Raw genomic sequence first — 22,538 nt, 5'->3', positions numbered from 1 at the left:
GCACTGGGGGTCCACCCCTAGTGTCATCTTTCCACTTTAAATAAGCTATTGAAGAGCAGATCACTCACGGACTGTAAGTGATGCAATCTGCATCGCTCACAGTCCCATAAAGCAGGGAGGAGATTGGTGAACGGAAGTTCGCTGCTCTCCTCCCCAGCTTCCTGCCAACAGCCAAGATGCTGGTCCCGGGCCCGCAGGAGGGACAGCGGAACCCGAGAAACTCATCGGGGGTGCCAGGCGAGGGGGCTGGCACTTTTCCGGCCCATGGAAGCGATCTGGCAGCAGTTGAGTCACCAGAATCGCTTCTATTGTGAAGCCAACAGCCGGCTTTAAAATTGTAAGCAGAGTCCCGGCGGCTAAAGCTGCCAGGAGTCTGTTTAAATTGGCCCGCTGCCAATTATGCTAATCCATCACTGGCCGCGGTAGGGTTAAACAATGCTGCCAAAAAAAGGCAGCTCCAAGAACAGATGGTAAGCACATGTTTCTGTAACAGATCGTAGACCTAATAAGGGTTTTTGGGGGGTTAAATCAAATGAAAAGAACAGTGAGCATGTGGGAGGGGGCAAGCACAGAACAAGTCACAGAAGTAAAGTACAGTTTTAACTGACCCTAATCTCTCCATAAGTCCATACAGCATCTGACACTCAATTGCTATATCCCCCCTGTTTTCTAAAGAGGGGGCTGGCTTACCCAAAATCCCCCTTACTAGCAATTCTAAGGTCATACAAAGCATGCTGGTTTTAAAGTAAAATTAATCCAGACAAAAATTTCCCAGAACTGCAAATTTCAAACTAACAAGGTTCACAGCAAAGGCAAAGTTGCTGCAAATTCGATTTCCATATGTAATAAAGTGTAGAAATACAATAAAAACATGATTTATTTCATATAAAATATGCAGGTTTGCATTTCAGAGTGCTTGGTTCTCTTCATTAGGAAATTTATCTTGCCAAAAGCTAAAGTATTGCTTTTGTATTTTTGTGACACTTTTGTCTTACCATTGATATCCTCGTTAAATATCATCAGTTTCTAGTAACTAGTGCCTGATTTTGTATCCAAGGAAACCACTATTATTATGTAAATTCATTTGGCAGTGCTTGAAGACCACCCCACCCCCAACTTTTTCCATAAAAGACATAAAGAGTAGTGATCAAGTTCCTGCTGGAGGACTGGATAAGATGAATGAGTCACACGTATTAATCCCATCAAACCTGGCTCTTTTTGTGGGTGGCAGATAAACTTCAAAATCAGGGATTCTTTTTCAGATTTTCAGCAGGGGTTCTTAAGGCGTTCGTGTCTGTGAGCAAGAAGGGGAATGATCAGCAGGAGATCGGAAACATAAATAAAGGATTATTAAGTTGTAAATAAGTCTCTGGGGTAAAATTATGAATCACGATAATTACAGTTATTAATAATGTTAGATTACTACGGCTAAAGTAATGATGGAATTCAATTACATTATCGAATGTAGGTTGAAAAAAACTCAGAAGGACATTTGTATATTTAAGTTTAAAAATATGGCTAAATACTAATCCTGTTTTTATGTATGACTGTTAATAAATCACCAGGGTACTGTATCCTGTTTTTCTTTTTAACATGGTCCTACTATATGCCACCCTGCCCCACGTTACAGGACAACACATCATGTGATGATTGTGCTGTCTATGTTATTTTATCCCATTTTCCTGTTTCCCCTGTCGGCAGTCTGTTTTTTGTAAATCACTCAACATTTATCACAAGAACAAAATTTCCTCTGTATTCTTTTGGTGGCAACTCAAAATTTAGGATTTTCTCTCACTTACTTTCAGTGATAATGGTCACAAGGACAAACAGGGAGGGTGAAGAAGGGGAGGGGACTACGGCAACAATAACTACCTGATTGGTGTTATAATCCCTCTCTACTCTATCCAAAAGAAAGTTTTCTCTGCTGTTTCACTTTGTTACTAATCTCACTTCACTGTTTCTCTTTTCTCCACACCCTTGGCTCCCACTTTCAGCCCGATCACACCTGCCTGGCTCCTTCCCTGTTATCATTTTCCACCTCAAGGCCCAATTGTCATCCCCGCTCTTCTCTTCAGTTTTGTTTTATCAACACTTTTTGACATTTTGGACTCACAATTCCCTCTATCAGTCCTCTTCCATCACGTCTGTTCATATAGTCTATGGTTTACTTTGTCACCTTTCCTAAACCCCCATCCCCAGTGTCTTGAATAGTTTGAAAACAAAGATACTCCAAAGCAGAAGCCCTATGCTTTCATTGCCTAATTGGTTCATTTAATAAAAAGGTAAGTAGTCTTATTACATTGTGTTTAGATGGAAACCTGACAGGAGATGAAGATAAAAGACAGAAAAACTCAATGCATTACCATTTGGTCTGTTTTATTGTTAAGTCAGGGGGAGGGGAACTTTGATATTCTTAAGAAATTATTTTTTTTGTAAGTTGTCTTGGTTTTATTATTTGTAACTCTTGTAATATCAATTGAATGTGAAAGGGGTCAAGATGATCCCTTTTCCAGTGACAGGAAGCAACTTCCCCACCTCCAGACATGGGCAGGTAAGCTGCACATTTGTGGTGGGCATATGAGCCTGTATACCTAGTGTCTGGGGCTGATATTTGAGCGTGCATTCAAAAAAAATCCAAAATTCAAGGGAAACCTTCACTGACAAATACCTAGGCTGCCATTGCTGACCTCCTGAGTGCTAGCTGCCTGACTGCCATTTTGATCTATTAGCTTCAATAGTTTCTGAGGTAGTAACCTAGCCTATGTATGCACATCAGGAGCTCTGATTGTACTGACTGCAGGTCAGTAACTCCGAACTCCAATGTAGCTCGGGTTTTCAGAAGTCACCATTGGCAGTCTATAGATTTCTCTTGGTACAGATTTTGTTTAAAAAAAATGCCATTTAAAAAATCCAGAGACTGTAAAATGCGGGATTAGTGCTGGACAGCTCCTGAAATGCTGACTATTGAGGCTCAGTAATTGCTGAAAATGAATAGTAAACTCACATACCGTATATAAGTGCACCTTGTAATTACTACTTAACATCACATGCACATTTTCCCTCACTTAAGAAATAAAGCAATAATTATCACTAATTGCAGAATAACTACATTAGAAATACTGCTCAGTATACCAGCATTTAATCCATCACACGCCTTGCATTATAGATTTACTGGTCCTTTACATACTATGTAAAATTAGGCGTCTCGGTAACTTTACAAATCTGCATGAACAAATTCCTTACATTTCATGATACACAGCAATAATATAATTGTTTTAAAAGTGTTGCCATTTATCATTAAAAAGTAGTCCTTGAGCTCAGAGCAAGTGACATGGCTAAGTCTAAGATGTTGTCATGAGTTTGCTGCACACAGGAGGAAGCATTTGCTTAGTCTCCTTTCCCCAGTTATCAGACAAGTCACAAGATGAGAGGCTGCAGCAGGGGGTGGTCTGTGTCCGACGTTTGTGAACACGGCCAAGCACTGCACAGAAACAAACATTTACATAATCCCATTATCTCTGAGCCAGCATCTTCATCCTGGAAGTAGACGCTGATGCTGGATAGATGGCTGTTTCCTTCTAGGGAGAAAAGCAGATGAAGGCATTGCTGTGGAGGTACCGTGATCTTTGTAAATACCTGTGTTACACATTACTTAGCATGCAAGTTACATCTAATGCTACGCCAGCTTTAATAATTTTAATAGGCCTGTAATATCTTATTGTTAAAAATTTTATTGTACACATTTATAAATCTGAGTTCCCTCAACTCAGTATAAAATGCATTTTATGTGTTATCTTTAGTTCAAACCTGTATTTTGTAGTACTAACATACTTTAGAATACAGAGTGTTTTTCTAAATCGGACCTCTGCTAATGTTGGTTTGAAGTGCAGGGCATACAGGAGATATCTGATGTAGTTTTGTCTCTATGTAGTTTAGTGCACACATAGAGCCTGTTCACTGTTCATGAAATGACTTTTTATGTTGTAGCTCAGTGATTTTGCTTTTGTAGTCTTCTACGTTCTTGTGGCTAGAGAGGAAGGCTTGAGAGAAATTTAGAGTTTGTCTCCCTCCGTCACGCTCAGGCACTCTCACCCATTAGTGCTTTCTCGGGCATTTAATTGACCAATCCTACTCAAAGGAGCTTGTTCTGGGGGAAAATTGGAAAACCTGGCGTTACATTAGGAGGTACACTGTGTTGAACTCCATTGGAACAAGCTGTAATGCTCCAAAGGGTTTTTGGCTGTTTTATGCACTGCACTGGCTCGTTTTGCTCAAAAGCACAACTTCAGGAGGTTTTTTAGTGAGAACTATAAGGAGAAACGGACCTTTAAACTTCCCTGCTTTGTTGTCATTACTTACAGAAAGGTCTTGGTGTCATAACCCTTATCAGAAGGCTTATGTCCCATATAGAACCATTCCTACCAGTCAATGCCCCAGAACAAGTTACAATCTACAAATAAAAGTAAAAAACAAAACAAAAAACAGATTGCCTTATTCTAAAATAACAAGTAAAAATAAAGAAATACTTTTAAACTATATATATATATATATATATATAAATATATTTGATAAGACCTATGTTGCTTCTTCATATGGCCAGTACAATTGAATTTTATTTGTAAAATATTGTAGTTTTTCTTAAAATATAGGCCAACAGGTTTGCTCAATAAGAAGAATGTAACAAAGAAAATACCAGTAGCCCAATCATATTATGCTTTGCTTTTGTTTTTTGGGCTAGCAACAGTAAACTCTACATGCTACAGATTTCCTGTGTTGGAATGCTAATAGGATAAAAGATTATTTAGAGGATAGAATGTAAAATGGGTGGCACAATTACAATGGACCTTTGTGGGCTCTTTCCAGTTGTCTATTGAAAATGTGGCCTGTGTAATATTGCCCGTGTGATTAATTCCACATAAATGTATTTTTGTAAAATTGTTCATTAAATCAGTAGATGCTGCCAGATGTGGAAGACAAAGTGAGCTGTGCAGGCCATGTAGATGCAGAGGTCTCTGGCTTAGGGATGTAAAACAAAATGTCATCCTTCTGCACATGTAGTATACTACAGAAAAATAAGTGAGGGCCACCAAATGTCTATAAAATCTATAAGTGCAGGTCAGTGCAGGTCCCAAATGTAATATATATAACAAAAAAGAAACTTCCCAGCACACTAAACAATGAAAATATAAGTGGGTGAGAACAAGTATATACTGGAAAACACAAAATAATATTTTTTCCACATGGACATCTCCCAGCAAGAGAAAATTGAGCAGTAGATTGAAATACATGGAACTGTACATGTTAATGGTCTGATATTATCAATGAAAAACAGTGCACAGGAGGAGAAGGGTGGGTGCAGTTACATACCCAGCTACATATTTATCCATCTGCTACTCACAAACATTTTTATGTCCAGGTGGCATGGACAATTTTGGTATATTTTCTCTTTTTTGATATCTTATTGTTTAGCGTGTTGGAAAGTTTTTCTTTTACTTTGCCAACATGTGCCCTCCTTGAAGTTGCCTATTAGGTCAGGTTGAAATTTTAATGGTAAACTTCAGGCTATCACAAACAAATAAGATCATTGGATGTACAGTTGTACGCAATAGTAGTTTGCATACCCTTGGAGAATTGGTAATATATGTACCATTTTTAAAGAAAACATGAGTGAGCAGCAAAACACACTTCTTTTATTTCCTATCGAATTCACATTCAACTGTAGGTCATAACAGAATGGCACAAACATAAAACAAAACATGGCAACATAAAACAAATACAAAAAATGAAATGACCCCTGTGTTCAAAAGTCTGCATACCCTTAGTTCTTAATACTGTGTATTGCCCCTTTTAGCATCAATGACAGCGTGCAATCTTTTGTAATAGTTGTCTATAAAGCCCCAAATTCTTGCAGGTGGTATAACTGCCCATTCATCTAGGCAAAATGCCTCTAGGTCATGCAAAGTCTTTGGTTATCTTGCATGAACCGCACATTTGAGATCTCCCCAGAGTGGCTCGATGATATTAAGGTCAGGAGAGTGTGATGGCCACTCCAGAACCGTCACCTTTTTCTGCTGTAACCACTAGACAGTCAACTTGGCCTTGTGCTTAGGGACATTGTCATGTTGGAAAGTCCAAGATTGTCCCATGCACAGCTTTCATGCAGAGGAATGCAAATTGTCTGCCAGTATTTTCTGATAACATGCTGCATTTATCTTGCCATCAATTTTCACAAGATTCCCCAGTACCTCTAGAGTCATATTTTCAATATCAATGCCAACATGTTATGATTTCTTCCAGGATACGCAAACTTTTAATCCCAACTGTAAGCCTGGACAGCTTCAAAGACTGCAAAGTTTTTACTAACTATTGTGCTTTATTAAAAGAAGAAAAGGTCTTTACAGCTGTATATGGTAGACAGTAATGCAGTTTTTAAGCACAGTAAATGTTTTCAATAATTCAATCACTAGGTTTTATTCAGACCTTGTCACAAAAATGGCCGCTTTTAATTCAGCATTCAGAATAGTTCTCTGATCTCCCAATGAATGCTGCAGTAGCTATAATTATAGAGCACGTCTACAGCTTTAACAATTGCTAAAGAAATCATTTAAAGTGCTTCATATATATTCACTTTATGCATAACACATCTGCCAATACATGGTATTCTCTGGGGACTGGGATACAGCAATAAACTGGTCTACCAATTCAGAAACTTCAAATTAAGTCTTTAAAATATGACATTCATTTTTAATAGTACAGTTAAGGGGCAGATAGTTTACAAGAGTAATGAAAAAGGTAAAACATTTAACACTTGGAAATTAATTAGATTGCTTAATTTAATTTTTTTCTAACCGTGCTGATAACTTTTTTTATGCTTGCTTGCTAAACAACAGTATACGGTATTTACTATCCATGACTAGTTTCAGAAAATGTTATCAGTTTTCAGAAATGTTATATGCATGATTGTATATACACTTTATGCCCCTTGGGCAAACAAAGACTGAAATCCTAACAGCTGCCTAACAACACATGCCATAGTCTTAAGAGAACCCCAGTTGTGTTGATTGCAACAAAGATAGAAACTGATTCTGAAATGAAGACATTTAAATAAACACAAACTTCAGTTAAAGTGTATATATGTATTCCTAATTTCTAAATTCAGGATGAGCGGACTATGCCAAATAAAAAACGAATATCTTAAAACAACTAAAACAGAGAGAAAGAAAACATGTTTTCCATTTTGAAGGTAAAGAATGAGTACAATCAATACATAATCATTATAAAATGTACTAATTCTGCAGACAGCACAGTGCATCTGCATATGGTTTTTGTGTTGTATAAATCATGATAACATATTTATAATACTATGTATGACACATCACCTAAAAGACAGCAAAACGATACATAAACAAACTAGGCAAGCTAGTTTGCCGAAACATGTGTTCTAAATGTATAACCCATGCACTGCATGCAGCTGTTTGTCCATAGTAACAGCTTGACACCCACAGTAAAACAAAAAATATTAATACTGCTAACAAAACATATTGGACCACAACTATTCAGCAACATACTCTACGGTGTATAATATATCTAGACCATCCAAAAAAGCTTTTTAGTAGGATCACTTCCCTGTATCTCACAGGCTCCTAAAATAACCCCCAGGTGTCACTTACTGTAGCTGTCGATATATGAAAAATATAGCCCCTCTATTCCATACACGATGGATAAGTGGTCTTCCTTTTAGATATAATAAATCAATGTGCGATTTAGAGGGGGGAAATTATCAAAACTGGAGCAGAAAAATCTGGAGCAGTTGCCTATGGCAACAAATCAGCTTCTCTCCTCAGTTTTGAGTTAAGGTTTGAAAATGAAAGGTGGAGGCTGATTGGTTGCCATTAACAGCTGCTCAAGATTTTGTCTGCTCCAGTTTTGATAAATTCCCCCCCAGAGGCTCATATTTACCTAAATTGTGTTCAGTTTTTTTTCAGGCATGTCAAATTAATGCTGTCTTAGGTTTGCATACTACTGATTCAGGTAGTCTTATCTGGGCCATGTAACACAAGTTACCCTGCAGCAGAGATTTACTAATTTAGACTAACACTGTAAAAATTCTGTTTCTCAGTGGTTACTGATTCCTGAAATCCTGGCAACACAAAGTTTGTTGACTGCTACTAAGTTTTTTCCCAAAATGAGAAGTAGATTTATTCTGTAACTGCTATGAATTATTCTACAAAAGCATTCATGTAGCATGCCTCTAGCTCTACACTCATGTTCTAATTTCACTAAGTGAGGCCTTTGCTGTTTGGAAGTTCCTTGGTCCCCTGCTGTGGATGCAGGAGCATGGTAGTCTGGATTTTATCCAAGGCTCTTATTCATGTGTATACAAGTATAAGCTTCCTCTAGCACACTTTTACTGTTGTATTTTAGAGGGTGTGAGGTAAAGACAGTGGTAAACTCATTGAACAATAACACAGATCTAGCAAAAGTAAAGCTGGAGATGCACACTACAGTCTGATTGTACAATATCCTTTGGATTTACCAACAACTCTGTAAAGTAAAGGCTCTGCTAAACAATTCACTTGATGCTTATGCACAGGTAGATCCTTCTACTACATATTTGTTGGTAAATCTAAAGTACATTGCACAATCCGATGTCAATGTGTGTGGCCAACCTGTGTGTGGTGTCCCCAGGTAGTAAAGAAGGAAACTTGTTGCTACTCCATTGTGACACAGTAGCCAATGCCAATTGCCAAGCACAGATTGTGTACACTGTTAAACTGGCCATACACTAGTACATTTCCAAACAAAAGATCTTTCTTTACCAGACGATAATGCCATCAGAGACTTGACGTGTGTCGAACAAAAAATATTTTTATTTTAAAATTCAATTTTGGAATGAATGTAGTTTCCCAAACGAAAACCACATACACTGTTAGAATTTTGTTTGTTCGAGAAAAAATTTCCATCTTGCTCCTTTTACTTTTTTCATCACTATGGTCGAAATGAATGATTGTTTTTACCCCATCAACTGATATAGTCCAATGAAAGATCTTTGGTAGGAAAGCTCCTATTACTGCATGGCCACCCTTAACATTGTGACCTCTCAGGTAAAGGTGGACTCGGGGTCATTTTATTGATTCTAAAATTACAGAGTGTCACCTATGTCCATCATGCATAGAAAGCACTCCACAGAACATTATACCATACTTACACACAAATCTTTAAGACATTTTGAGTACTGTAGATCCAAGAGCTATACTGTCTGCCCCCTCTGTGACCAAGCACAATGATGCATTTGCCTGGACACCTGAAAGGTAACTATTTAGAGGTGCCTGAGCCAAACTTTGTCCTTGGGTGGGAACACTGTAGTTTAAAAGTCTCCAACACACAGAACATTGTGGTGGTTAGGAGGGTAACATTCTGAAGGAGGTAAATTAGTTAAAAGAGAATTTGTTAGTTCCCAGTCCCCCCAATTCTTATAGAATAGAGTCCCGGGACCCTCAGATGTCTGTTATCAAAAATCTAATCAATACCTCTATTAAAAAAAAATGTAATCCAATCTAGAATTTAGTGAATATAACTGGCATTTCTGGATCACAAGCTGCATGAAGCTTTTATTTTGTATGTGGCCTTTTTTTTAACCACTCACCAATCCAATATTGGTAGCTTGTGAATGTGTAGATGATATGATTATTAATGTCAGTTAAAGTACCGCAGCGCTGAATACTGAAAAATGGCCTGGATGGGAAGGGGGTTTAACACCGCGGATGTCAACTGGTTAAAGCACTGTGCATTATGTTAGAATTATAAAAAACACTAAAATAAGGCACGCAAACACCTGCTGTTATACCAAAGAGTGGAAACTCCCTCCTGTCACAGAGAGGTTGTTCATAGTAAGCAAGGCGCTATACTAAAAGTGGAAATTAATTTCCATTAACAAGAATAAAAAAAAACTACAGGGTTATTCACAAAAGGGTGAAGAGTTTGGAGAAGGCAGGAGAAGGGAACAATCTAGGCCATAATAGCTGATTTGGAAAAATTCTCCAATTCAGCTCACTTTCCAGTTCAGCTACATTGTTCACTTCTCCTGCCTCCTCCAAACTCTTCACCCTTTTGTGAATAACCCTGCTAATGTAAACTATAACAGAGCAAAGCTCAAGTAGTGGTAATGTGTATGAATTCATTTCTGCAAACGATATTGACTAGTATGCATTGTGACTGTATAATGCATTGTTCGTTTGTAATCTGATCTTATTGCTTTATTACTTTCACACAGGGTATGAACAGCGCCTTTGATGTTTACCTGGTGGGAAACAACTCCAATCATTTCATCATTTCTCCAACCTCTGTCCAAGGAAAAGCAGATATACGTGTACGAGTTGCCGTGCCGTTGGATTATGAGACGATTCCCCGTTATGAATTCTCTGTAAGAATCATGTTACCATCTACAATATGTTACAGTAAATGCTAAAATATCTTTACTTTGCAAGCACAACTGTTGCCTAAGGTGTATGGTTGTTGAGCACACCAACTGTTGCAATATCCTCTGGAGAACGTTAGGCTTCTTGTAGCGCTGAAAGCTGTTTTTCATGTTCCAGCATGGACTATTTATGATAAATATAGAAATACTTCCAAGTGAGGTATAAAAAGTTCATTTGTTTTACACCCCTGCATTTATACTGTTCTTTAGAGAAAATATTACAATATAACTGTTGTATTCACAGATTGCAGAAGATATACATCCTGGTTCATTTTTCATTCAGCTTGTGTTCTCGGTCTCGTGAATGAAGACTTATATAGGCTTCAATAGTGCAGTGATGAGGTGAAAGGTGCAGTAGCCTTAGCAAACCATTGGCAGCAATTTCTTTATAATGAACAAAACAACTTCCATGAGCAGTTGGATGTCCTCTTGTTATCTTTTCAATGTCTTGACCTAGCACTGTCTTATAGGGTATGTGCCAGTGCCATTAGTGTGTGATCACCTCTGATGCCACACAGCATAATATATAAATACCAGTTACTGCATTTGAATGTTGCTTGGTATTATATTTTTGTGGCTCCATGACTAGATAGTATCACACCACTAAAGTAATGCCCTAACTGGGTAATTCCTATTGTTTCCAAGACACTTTACAATAATATGAATACAGATTATTTGTTGCTTTGTTATTTATCATTACAGTTTTTCTACCATCTTAAATAAGCCTGATAATGCAGAATGTATTTTTAAAAAAAATTGGTTGCATTTGAAGCAGCAGTCCAGCACAATGATGCTCTTACTGTCTGCAGCCAGTATAAATATTTAAAGCTGAATTTAAGGTAAATGTTTTAGCAAACAGGAGAAATTAAAAAATTGTGCTCAAGCAGTTTTCTTATCCAGGCACAACTGACAGAAAGCATAACCAGGTCAGTGATGTCACTTTCTTTACTGCAGTTAAACACAACAACCTGGCCACCTGGCACTCCTGCATGCTTTTGGACAATGAATGAGAAGTGGCGCACTCATGAGAATATCACCCTGCTTTATCTTTTACTAAGCTTTTTTTTAACAAACATGCAGTACAGCCTGATTGTTCTGAGAATTGCAGGAAGTTGCTAGCGACAAAGATTCAGGTATGCATGCTAGTTCTAAGTACAACACATTTCATGATTTTTTTTTATTAGTACATACCTGAATTAAGAGGTTTTTTAATGTGTGTCTGGAATTAAGTTTTAAAAACACGTGTTGTTTTAGTAAATATTTATACTGTTAACAAATTAACACATCAAATGGTATTTGAGATATTTTTCACCTCTCTAAGGGGTAATTAGTAGACAGCGACCTTTCTGAGGAAGGTACATACTTTAATAAATAATAAATAAATGTGAGACACACTGCTCCTCACCATAGATGCCCTTCTGATAAATGGGTATCTACTTTAAGTATTTGTAAACACAGTGCATTAAAAGACCATTGTAATACATAAAATAGCATTGCACAGGTCAAAACACATTTATTTTCTTAGAAAAAAATTAGAATTTTTAAAAAAGTATTTTTTAAATCTTTTGATCAGCAGTTACAAGACCACACAGCCTCTTTGCCATCACAGGGTGTGTCTTTTTAGTAAGTCCCATTTTAAAATTACACTAAAATTTATGTTTCTGGTACAAAGCACGGCAAAGTTATTAGAAAATAAAGATAGAAAAAGGTTTGTTTGTTTTTTTCCAATTTTGCACATTTTTAATGCAACACTAAAAAATAAAATAAATGAAATGAATGAAAAACAAATCACTTATCAATGTTAAAAAAATAATAGCTAAGAGCAGCAGGGAAGGAAGGAGTTAGGGCTCATTAGCAAAATAATTGAACACCTTATTAATTAATGAGGGACTAAATAGAAATGCATTTTATTTCATAACATAATAAATACTTAAAGGGTGTCTTTAACTTCTGTCATTTGAAGGTCAAAGGTTACATCTACATATGAATAAAATGGAAAATAGAATGTAACATTGTGCCCAGTGGCAGAACTACCAGGGTCGCAGAGGTCGCGACCGGGCCCTGGAGTTCTGCCAGTTGGAGGGAGCCCAGGACAGGAGGAAGGGGCCCCTGGTGACCGCTGATTACCAGGATATTTATTATCCCGGTAACCGCTAATGTCAGTCCCGGGACCTCTTCCTGCTGTCCTGGGCTCTATATGCTTCACGCTGCTCCCCTCACCTTGTTCCAGGCGCAGCGTGAAGTATCATCCAGCCGGGCAGCAGCCAATGAGTGGGAGCGGTGTAATCCCCGCCCCCTCATCACACAGAACTGCTGCCCAGTGCCGAATAGAGCTGCTGCGGACACGAAGGGGGAGACCGAGACTGGAAGTATGAAGGAAGGGGACATGGGGTCCGGGAGCGGAAAGCTGGGGACATGAAGGGGGAGATAATGGGGAGCTGGGGACATGAGCGGGTTTTTTTTTTCACTTGTCTAAATTTTGTTTAAAAAAAAAATCTGATTTGTTTCTTCTTGGGGAGGGGCCCTTCATGGATTCTTGCATCGGGGCCCTGAGGACACTAGTTACACCACTGATTGTGCCCGCAGGGAATCTGCGACAAGGGCAGATGTTTTATCTTTTATGTTTAAGGTCCTCAAGTGGTTATCAAGCAGTAAATAAGCTTTTAAACACGGCCTCATTGATTTTTGTAGTGATAGGAAAACCTGACAGGTTTTTAACTCTTCTCTACAATATCCAAAAAATAAAACATTTGGGCTTTAGATCTGCTTTAATCAGATTGCACAGCAAACAAGTATTTTGTTTCAGCAGCTCTGGTCACCCCGCTCCCAATTCGCAGCAGTGAATTGCCAGCCTTCTAGATTTCTAATCCACATGGTAAACAAAGAGCAGGTTCACATGAAGAGGGGAGAGAACAGATTACTGAGACCAGACATAAATGACTTCACTTCTGTATGAGGATAATTTCATCACCAGGACAACTTACAGCCCCATTTTTCTATGGTATCATATAGGGCCAGGAACTGAGGGCAAATCCCACAGCAGAGTCACAGACAGAAATAAACATCTAAAAAATATAGCTATTCTCCCTTTAAAAACTGGAAGAAAAAACTTGGCTAAAGTTAGGCCTGTAGTCGACGGTTGATCTCTACTCAAACAAGCAATATCTTGGCTTTCTGAGAGAAATACAAGCTCCAATAAAGATCAGTTGCTGGACTCACTGTCCTGGTGGTCTGGGACAAAATTATGTCTTATAATTAAAATAGACCTGTTCATGATTCTGTCATATAGAAGTGCTTCTTATTTTATGTGAAAGAAGGATGAAGCGCAGCATTTCTTATTAGTCTGAGTAATACTGTAGCCTTTGATTTCTTTTTTCTGCATGTAATCTGCCACCATGGCCACTTTAAATTATAGGGCATACATTGCAAGTTTTATTCTGGCTTCCTGTACAAATGTTAGTATGGCACTTCTCAGTTAAAAAAACAGAGAATATTACTTCCTTTGTATCCACTGTATCTTACATGAACAAAGCAACCATGTGCTACTCCATCTTGACCTCCCATAATCCTTTTTAGATCTTTCCATTATTCCTATTAATACAAGCGTCAAGCTTGGTGAATCAGGTGGCTCAGTAGATTTTACAAAGCAGGGAAGAATGGATGGTAGGGTGGAGAAAATTATTGGATTGCAAGATGTATGCCAACTATATCCGTTAAACTAACTTCTAAAAAGAGATCTTGGATGGCTATTTTCATTATTATTTTTATCTGACACCATGCTGGCAAGTTTTTATGTGTGTTGTATTTTTTTTTTGTGCCACTGTTAATTTAAAAACACATGGAACAAAAGGTGTCATTCTGTCACACAGCACAACCAGGTGGATGGCACCACTTTCTCCCTTACAGTTAGATGGTAGAAGGAATACGGTGGCGTCCTCTCTTCAACCCCCAGCCTGCTGACTGTAAAGTAAAAGAGTAGGAGCAGACTGCTCACTCTGCTCTTACCTCCCATCAGGATGTTTGCTGTTAGAACATTTTCATGTACCACCCGCCAGGTTGGCTCGGCTCCTTCCTCTCTGTCTACCATATAGATTGCATTGGACTGATTTGACCAAGTCAAATTTAGGTTCTTATACTAGTTACAAGATAAAAAATACACTTTATGATGTGTTAATGAATACAGAGCTGTGTTCATTTCATTTTATATCTGTTTGGAGTTCAGCTTTAAGGTTCTATATATAACTGTTATGTTACTCTCTAAACAACCAGAAGTACACTGTTAGTTCTAAGCATCTCTTATTTGTAATGACCTCGATACCTGGTAAAGTATAATGATCGTTGGCCCTTAATTTATTAAGTGCAGTAAGTAATGTGTGAAAAGACACACGGATTAACCAGCAACAATTTATGGTTTGTCAGACTCCACTGAATTGCTGTAAGTTAATATCATGTTGCTAGGGGTTACTGATATCAATGTTGTCACAATACTTACATGGAAGGGCTTGCAAAATAGGCTAACTATTTTGTATATTTATTAGCATCATTATTTTTAATGTTTCAATCTGTATTTTGACTTTTAGCTGTTTGCAAATGAAAGTGTTTCGGACCATGTGGGATTTTCAAAAGTGAAGATTAACCTGATCAATGAGAATGACAACCGCCCTATCTTCAGTCAGCCTCTTTACAACATAACCCTTTATGAGAATGTTACCGTTGGGACCACTATTCTCAGAGTTATTGTGAGTTGAAAATTGTTTTTTTCACAAATCTTTGTTTTACTGTTTACCCAGTTGAAGAACTCAACTGTGTTGTGTTTAATGCTTAGCGTGTCTATAATGTTACCTACTGCAAACCCTAAAGAAACCTATGATTTAAAAATCATTAGTTTGCAGTATTGATGTGTTCCCAGGCAGAACCCAAGACCACACTTGAGTGGCCGCCATTGTGAAGGTGTTGTGTCTTTCAGTATCTATGGCTGTCTTTTTTTGTGGTTTTCATTACAACTAATATGATTCTATCTTGTAGGTTATTTCTGTATCATCACTATGTTGCATCTTCCACTTTACTTCAGATACTTAAGATATACAATATAAACCTTCATTAACAAGCGTAATTGTCTTGTTATGATTTTGTGAACTAAAAATGAAATGTGTATTACTTGGTGCCACACTAAGTCTAATACAGAAGGTGAAGGATCACTGATTTTATGATGACATTTTATAATGATATATACTACATTTTTACTAACTTTTTTATGATGAAAGATTTTCCCTCAGGTTCTGTCTGGGGAAACCATTGTTACTGCGGCCTTGAGGAGAAATCTCTCCAATGAAGTGCCGAAAAGCAGTACAAACCCAACAGTGAAAAAAAATGAAAAAAAAATGAAGTTTTGCCTAGACTCACACTTTAACCCTTTTATGCCCGCCAACATAAGGGTTATTTAGGCGCATGTAAACAAACTCACAGCAGCAATAGTAACAATGAGATTGTTTACGTCTTAGGAGCAGGCTGCCTGCTATATTGTAGAGGTGATCTGCTAGCTATATAGCCACTGCATTGCTTCGATGGTGTTTTATGTGCCCTCCCATCTGGGCACCCCTTCCTAGTCCGTGAGTTCATCTGCTTCCCTGGGAACCCGGAAACAAAAAAAACATTAGAACGGTGTGCAGGGAGAGTTAGGGAAACATCTTTTCCTTAATATCTTCTGTGAAGTTTGAACCTGGAAGTGCTCAGCTCCGAGCATTTTTTGGTTAAGAGGTGCTCAGGGAGCAGGTCTCTGTAGTTTGTTGCTGTGTCGTGGATGGATGCGGTTTTGGCTTCTAGTTTACCAAACTCTGTCTCATCTTTTTATATTTTGTTTAAGTGTAGAGATTTTATTTTGTTTGTGTGCACTAAAATTATCTTGTGTACAGTATTTTTTTACCAAGAATTTGCTAAACAGGTGCACAAATATTGTACAGCTAAAAATGAATTCTACAACAGGATTTCTGCTTTCAGAAAAAAACCACAATGTTTTGCATTGCATTTGCATGTAAAAATTGTGCATATTTTGTGTGTACAAAAAAAGGGGGGAAAACGGCTTTGGCGCCAAACTTTAAACTTTTTGCATTTGTTTATAAAATGTGTGGCTTTAAGGAAGAATTCTAGGAAATGTAAAAATGAACCCTTGCAATGGGGCTACCCCCACACTGCAAGGGTTAACTGCTTGTTTTGGTCTAGGGCTAAAATGAACTCACCTGACCCTCAGACCTGTGGCATTCAGCGCTCACCTCTCTCCCCCTCTCCTTTGGTGGTGGAATATCCCTTGGTGTCCTCACATTTAATGCAGATAAAGGTGTAGTAGTCCTGCTGCAATAGGTGGAGAAATAGAGGATGGTGGGAAACATGTCACACTTACCCAATATGTAATTATCTGCTTAGCACGACAACATTTGCTCTTTCATTCAGTAACATGGACACATGTGTGTTATTGTGGCACCAGTCAGGTAAGCAGGAATTATGGAGGGTCTCAGATGTGTATACATGTTTGGTAGATGGGGGGATGGCATCTGGTTTCTTTGATAACTCACATCCACCTGTTAGCATTTTTTTCCTAACATCTAAGGTATGTAATGCACACTTAAGTTGCATTACATACCTTTGCAGGTAGTTTGCAGATTATCATTCTTTTGAGAGATATGCCTTGTACCTTCCTCTGGCCACATAACCTGCTGGCATAACATTGAAATACGTAATTGCACAACTGTTTAAGACTGATCACAGTTCCACGTGATCTGCGTACGATCTGCCCATCTTGGACAGGCAGATCGTACTTGCGATCATCCCAAGCCCGCCCCCCTGAGGGACGGGCTTCCGATGACTGTAATGAGGGGCGGGCTTACGATGACTGCAAACGGGCAGTGTGCATGTGCGCACACTGGCCCGTTCGGCAGTTGTCGAACCAGCAGGCCACTAACGCGCCGAGAATCGTGCAGTGTATGGGCACCTTTAGCAAGCTGCGTGGACTCAGAAGCGTGTCCAAGCTTTAAAACATAATAGCTCATCATGTGCAGGTTCAATTGTGTTTGGCCAGTAGTAATTGCTTTACAAAAGCCTAATATGCAGATTACTATATCACCTAGTTGTTTTTGCTTTTTCACTCCAGTTGCTTCCTGTTTGCAGCTGCAAATAGCTGACTACATGTTTTATCTTTAAATTATTCTTTGGCTGTTTACCTGTCCTGCCCTCACAGATGGGAGTTAATACAGAAACCAAGTGGCTATAGCAGTGTTAATAAATCAAAGTTACATTTTATTATTTCCCTCTACCTCTCTGTATAATTTATACATTTCTTTCTAAAATCATCTGTGCATGTAAAAATGTATGATTGTGATAGTCAGACTCAGCCTTGATGCTGGCGGATGGAGTTAACTACCTAAATGAATGTCATCTTGTGCCATTTTTAGCTGATAAATAGCCTGGGCATCCCTCTGTGGGAAAATGCCATAAAGTATCTAGTGTCTCCTTTCTAGCACAGGAACTGATTTTATACATTGATTCACACAGAGAGCTGTAAAATAGCAAAAAGATTTTTCCTGAAGTAATATTTCTGATGAATGAACTGCATTTTTATTAGGTTTGAGTATAAAGCATTATTGCAGGTTTGGGCAAGGATAACCTCTCTGGCATAGCAGACTTTACCTGATGTTGCTTAGGGGCCTCAAGTATTTTCAGATTAACTGCTGCAAGTTAGTAAGTAGGACATTTTACAGTGAAAGAAAAGGTGTAAGGAAAAAAAGTGCAGTTTTAGGCAGATGCAAGCTGTAGTATTCTAAATAGACTTTGAATTACATTACTTTATTGTGCTTGAATGGATTATGGCTGCATTTCTGGAAATTCCCAAAAACTTGGAGCCCAAGAATTCAAAACTATACGAGGGAGTGTCACACTAACCCTTGTTCCATTATTGTGTCATCTTGTTTCTGCAGTAAACACAAGCTTCAGAATCTGCCACATACCCTATTCTTGTATTTAAAAGCTAAAGTTTTGTCAGTTTATATATTACCTTTCCAGATTTCACCTTTTCCTCTTATCGACATGCTAACAAAAAGTTTAAACAAACCCTTTCTGTTTCCATTACATACTTTATTTTAGACCCAGTGGTGTGATCACTGGGTCTCTGTGCTCCTCTGTGTAATGCAAGCAAGCAGATCATGGCTGGTTGGAGGGACCAGCAGGGATCTGTACATAGCTTCCTTGAAACATCAAGGCAGTTCTGATGCAATCAGTGAGCTGGCTCTTGGGAGTAGATATGCAAATATCAAAATGTCTTGATGTGCGGGTGTAAGTCTGAAGGAGTGGGCATTACAGGCTTTATTTGCATGCAGACTGCTCTAAGTAATGCTACATGTGATGTTGAGCTCCCATCATATAAAGAACTGATATCCAATTATTGCATTATTATATATGGGTTTTACAAACTAGGACAGGCAGACAGTTTATCTGTGTTGACCATCTTTAGATGATAGTCCATTCTTCATGGTGAATAGATATATAGAAGTTCAAAAAAGACATGAAATGCAAGAACTCTTAGGTTAAACATACCCAATTATAAACACTGTGGTATGACTACAATTATCCACCCCACTAAAGGGCTTAACATAAAGGAAACTTTCAGAGTGAAAATATGCACTACCTCTCAACTTGCAGCAATTTAAAATACTTAAAACAATGGGAGATCAATTCTGGTTGATATGGGTTGCCAGAACTAACACAGTGGTCGATGAGTTGTTTGAGTTTTTATTACTCTGAGCTCAAACACATACAGTGTAATAACGACTTGAAATCTAGCCACACTATCCTAACTTGACTTGGTAGACTAGCAGACACTCCATTCTTGTAGGTGGCAAAACTTGGCAATGGCAACCAATTGTGCATCACCACCTCTGCACTGTATTTTTTTACCGATACAGTTAGCTTTTCCATTGCTGTATCTATAGATGAATAGTAACCACAATTGATTATTGTGGGACTAGGGATTATTATGTTGTGTTTACTCTACAAACATATTGGCCAAAGCAATATAGAGCCTCTAGTGTTTCTCATTTGACGGAAATTAATATTTGAAACAGATGTTTTACAAATTAGAATTTCAAGCACTAAATAAAGAGACCATTGCTGTTCTTTCATTTCCAATCTGAAGCCACAACAATTTGCAAGGCCAAAATGTCAAATATAGTCAGTGTAAATTAGTGACAATGAAATTAGCATGTAAATAACTGTTCCCTCCCAGCTGATTACTGCTACATATCTTGCTTACATGTTTATTACATTATGCTATATCTTGAAAGATGGAGGCATCATTCATTCCTGCATATACAGGCAATGCAATAACAGTCTTTTATGTAGTGAATGTAAGGCTGGAAAGGTTCATTAGAAGAACTAGAACAACAGTCAAAATAAAGACACCATTACTACCCATCTTTACGTTTTCTGAACGACTAATGGGCTTGTTTATAAAGATTTCAAGACAAAATAATGTTGAAAAAGAAAAATACAGATGTCACATTCAGGAAAACCAGCTCGAGTGGACCATAAATCACGAGTAAAATTTCTAGTGATAAATTTCAGAAATCTAACGGTTGTGAAATTATCTGTGAAATAAGTTTTTTTTTGGATTTATTAATCTTATTTAAAATACACTAGATATTAGTAGGGAAATTGCACAGAATTGCTTTATAAATATGTGGAGAAGGAAAACTATGTTAAATATTTCCATAAAAAAAAACACAAAATAGCAAAACTGATCTTTTATAAATAAGCTCCTAAATCTGATTGGCTATTAAGGTTCTAAGGTTTTTATTTGTTGCACTGTGTTCCTGGAGAGCTGGGTACAAGATGCTGCCAGTAGACATTGAAAATATGTCTGAATGGTAGTTGTGCTGCCAAAAGCTGCTTAACAGTCTAAAGAGTACAGAGTGTTGGTTCTGGCTTAAAGGCCCATTTTCTGTATTGACTGTGTGTAGAGGCCTGAAGTCTGCTTTTTTTTGTCACTTTCTGGGTATCCTGTGCCTTGGAGTCTATTGTGTCTTAATAAACTCATTCACTGTTCTAAAGTGACTGGCGCCCAATTTCTTTGGAATTGGTTAAATATAACACCTACCCCGAAAATAAGACCTAGTTGTGACCATTTCCAGGGCCAGTGGTGGCATAAGGGGGAACTTGAAGAGCCGGGAGAGAGGCAGGAGAGAATCAGCGATGCCAACAAAGCCAGCGCTAGAGGAAGCGAGACATCACCGGAGGGAGCAGAGCCGCATAAGCCGATATTAGCGCCGGCTCCTGTCGCAGGAGGAGTGATAGCAAATGCACTCCGCCTGTGAGGAATGGATAGTGAAAGTGCACTTCGCTCATTCTGGCCAGCGATTGGTTAGCAAATTGCTCTTGGAAAGGTGCGATACCCCTGATTGTCCTGATCACCATATTTTTGTACATGAATACATGTAGACTTTTCTACATGAATAAGTGTGGATTTTTGTACATTAAAAAAATTAAAATATATAAGACCTAATGTGTTTTTTTGGGCCCAAAAATATATAAGACAGTGTCCTATTTTCGGGGAAACACAGTACGTATGTTCCCAATTGTGACTTTTTGTCAAAGTCTGAAAGATCATTTTAAAACTTAGATTTATTGCTGTGCTACACATGCCCATCTCCTGGCATGGTCACTTAAATCGCTGTCATACAGTAAATCATTATTATTTATTTCTGAAAGTGTTTATAACAGAACAGGATAATGTGCAGTCCTGTAGAATGGGGTTACAAAGCACAATGATAAATGGCAACTGCTGAGTAAAACGAGAAGTGCAAAGAGATGTCTGTGCCTGCAAAACTTTACAAAATATAATTATAGTACTATATAGGCTGCTCGTGCCATTCTGTATTTTGCTATCATTAAATTGTCATTTTCATTTTCTTGAATATTGTTACATTTTGTTATGTACTTCTCATCATTATGGATAACAACAGTAAATGGACGTTTCCAATGCATTTTTTTATTTCCTTCCATTAGCATGTTATTGATAATGGTCCTGTCTAATAGTGATGTATTGATGACCCTTTTTTTTTTTTTAGCTTTTGTATATGAACATTAGTTAAAAGGAGGAGAATATCTTTTTTTGTCTCTTGTTATATATTTGGAGCACATTACTATGTAGTAGTATTATGCACAATGTGTAGTAAAGTTTTACCCAATTAGCAACACAACTACTTTTCAAATCTAATATGTCTGGAAATGTTTTCCAGACATTTCTGTGTAAGCATACTTTTTATTCTCCCTGTTTAATACTACTAAACTATGTGAAGAAGTTTTAATTTTAGTTTTCTCTGTGTGGCCACTCTATACTGCTGACAAGTCTGAATAAAAAGTAAAAATGCTCACAATACAGTGTACTTTGATAGCTGTGCTAAATGGGAGAGCCAGGAATATGGGCACAAATATAACTTTTGTTTTCATAATTACAGGTGCTGGGCTCCATTTTAGTGTTGTATTGTGTGCTTAAATGTAATATATTTTTAAAGTCTAATTCTAAAAAACTTTTTTGGGTTTTCCAATTTAATAGATTACTTTTTACTAGGTATGTCCCAGTACCATTTTTTTCAAGGCCAAGTACAAGTACTTTCCCTCAGGTACCGGCACTGTCAAAGACAGCTGCTTGAGGTCCCCAGCAGGCTGCCTGAGGTCCCCAGCAAGCGTGGGAACTCAAGCAGCCAAACTTGTTTAAAAATCTGAAGGGCCGGTATCGGTCTTTAGTATCAGCACCGATACCGATATTAGTATCGGTAGCAAGACATCCCTACTTTTTGCCATTCTAGGGAATTTTCCAAAGTTAGTGAGATTGAGAATAGGAAGGGGGTAAGGGGCAGAGCAATATAATGGGACCAGTAGTGGAGTGCGCTGCATCAAATAGAGGAAGTTGTTTTAATAGCTGCACACATAGACCACCAGGGCCAAAAATGCGACTAACAGTGCTCTGGTTAAATGGTGATAAGCCTGCAGGGGATTATATTATATAATATTATAT

General features: G+C 38.0%; 1 protein-coding gene across 1 annotated transcript in view; it reads left to right on the top strand.

Annotated features, from left to right (window-relative positions):
- CDH23 (cadherin related 23) overlaps positions 1 to 22,538 on the top strand; it is a 782,513-nt gene that overhangs the window by 372,264 nt on the left and 387,711 nt on the right. Inside the window, exons 12-14 of the mRNA XM_018553073.1 lie at positions 9,562 to 9,567; positions 10,274 to 10,423; positions 15,058 to 15,216. Of these exons, the coding sequence (XP_018408575.1) occupies positions 9,562 to 9,567; positions 10,274 to 10,423; positions 15,058 to 15,216 (315 nt within the window). The remainder of the gene's footprint in view (positions 1 to 9,561; positions 9,568 to 10,273; positions 10,424 to 15,057; positions 15,217 to 22,538) is intronic.

This window comes from Nanorana parkeri, unplaced genomic scaffold (genome assembly GCF_000935625.1).
Source record: "Nanorana parkeri isolate BGI_ZX_2015 unplaced genomic scaffold, ASM93562v1 scaffold108, whole genome shotgun sequence".
In the NCBI taxonomy this organism is placed as follows: Eukaryota; Metazoa; Chordata; class Amphibia; order Anura; family Dicroglossidae; genus Nanorana; species Nanorana parkeri.
The sequence above is the reverse complement of the archived record's forward strand: the minus strand, read 5'-3'. Positions and strand labels throughout refer to the sequence as shown.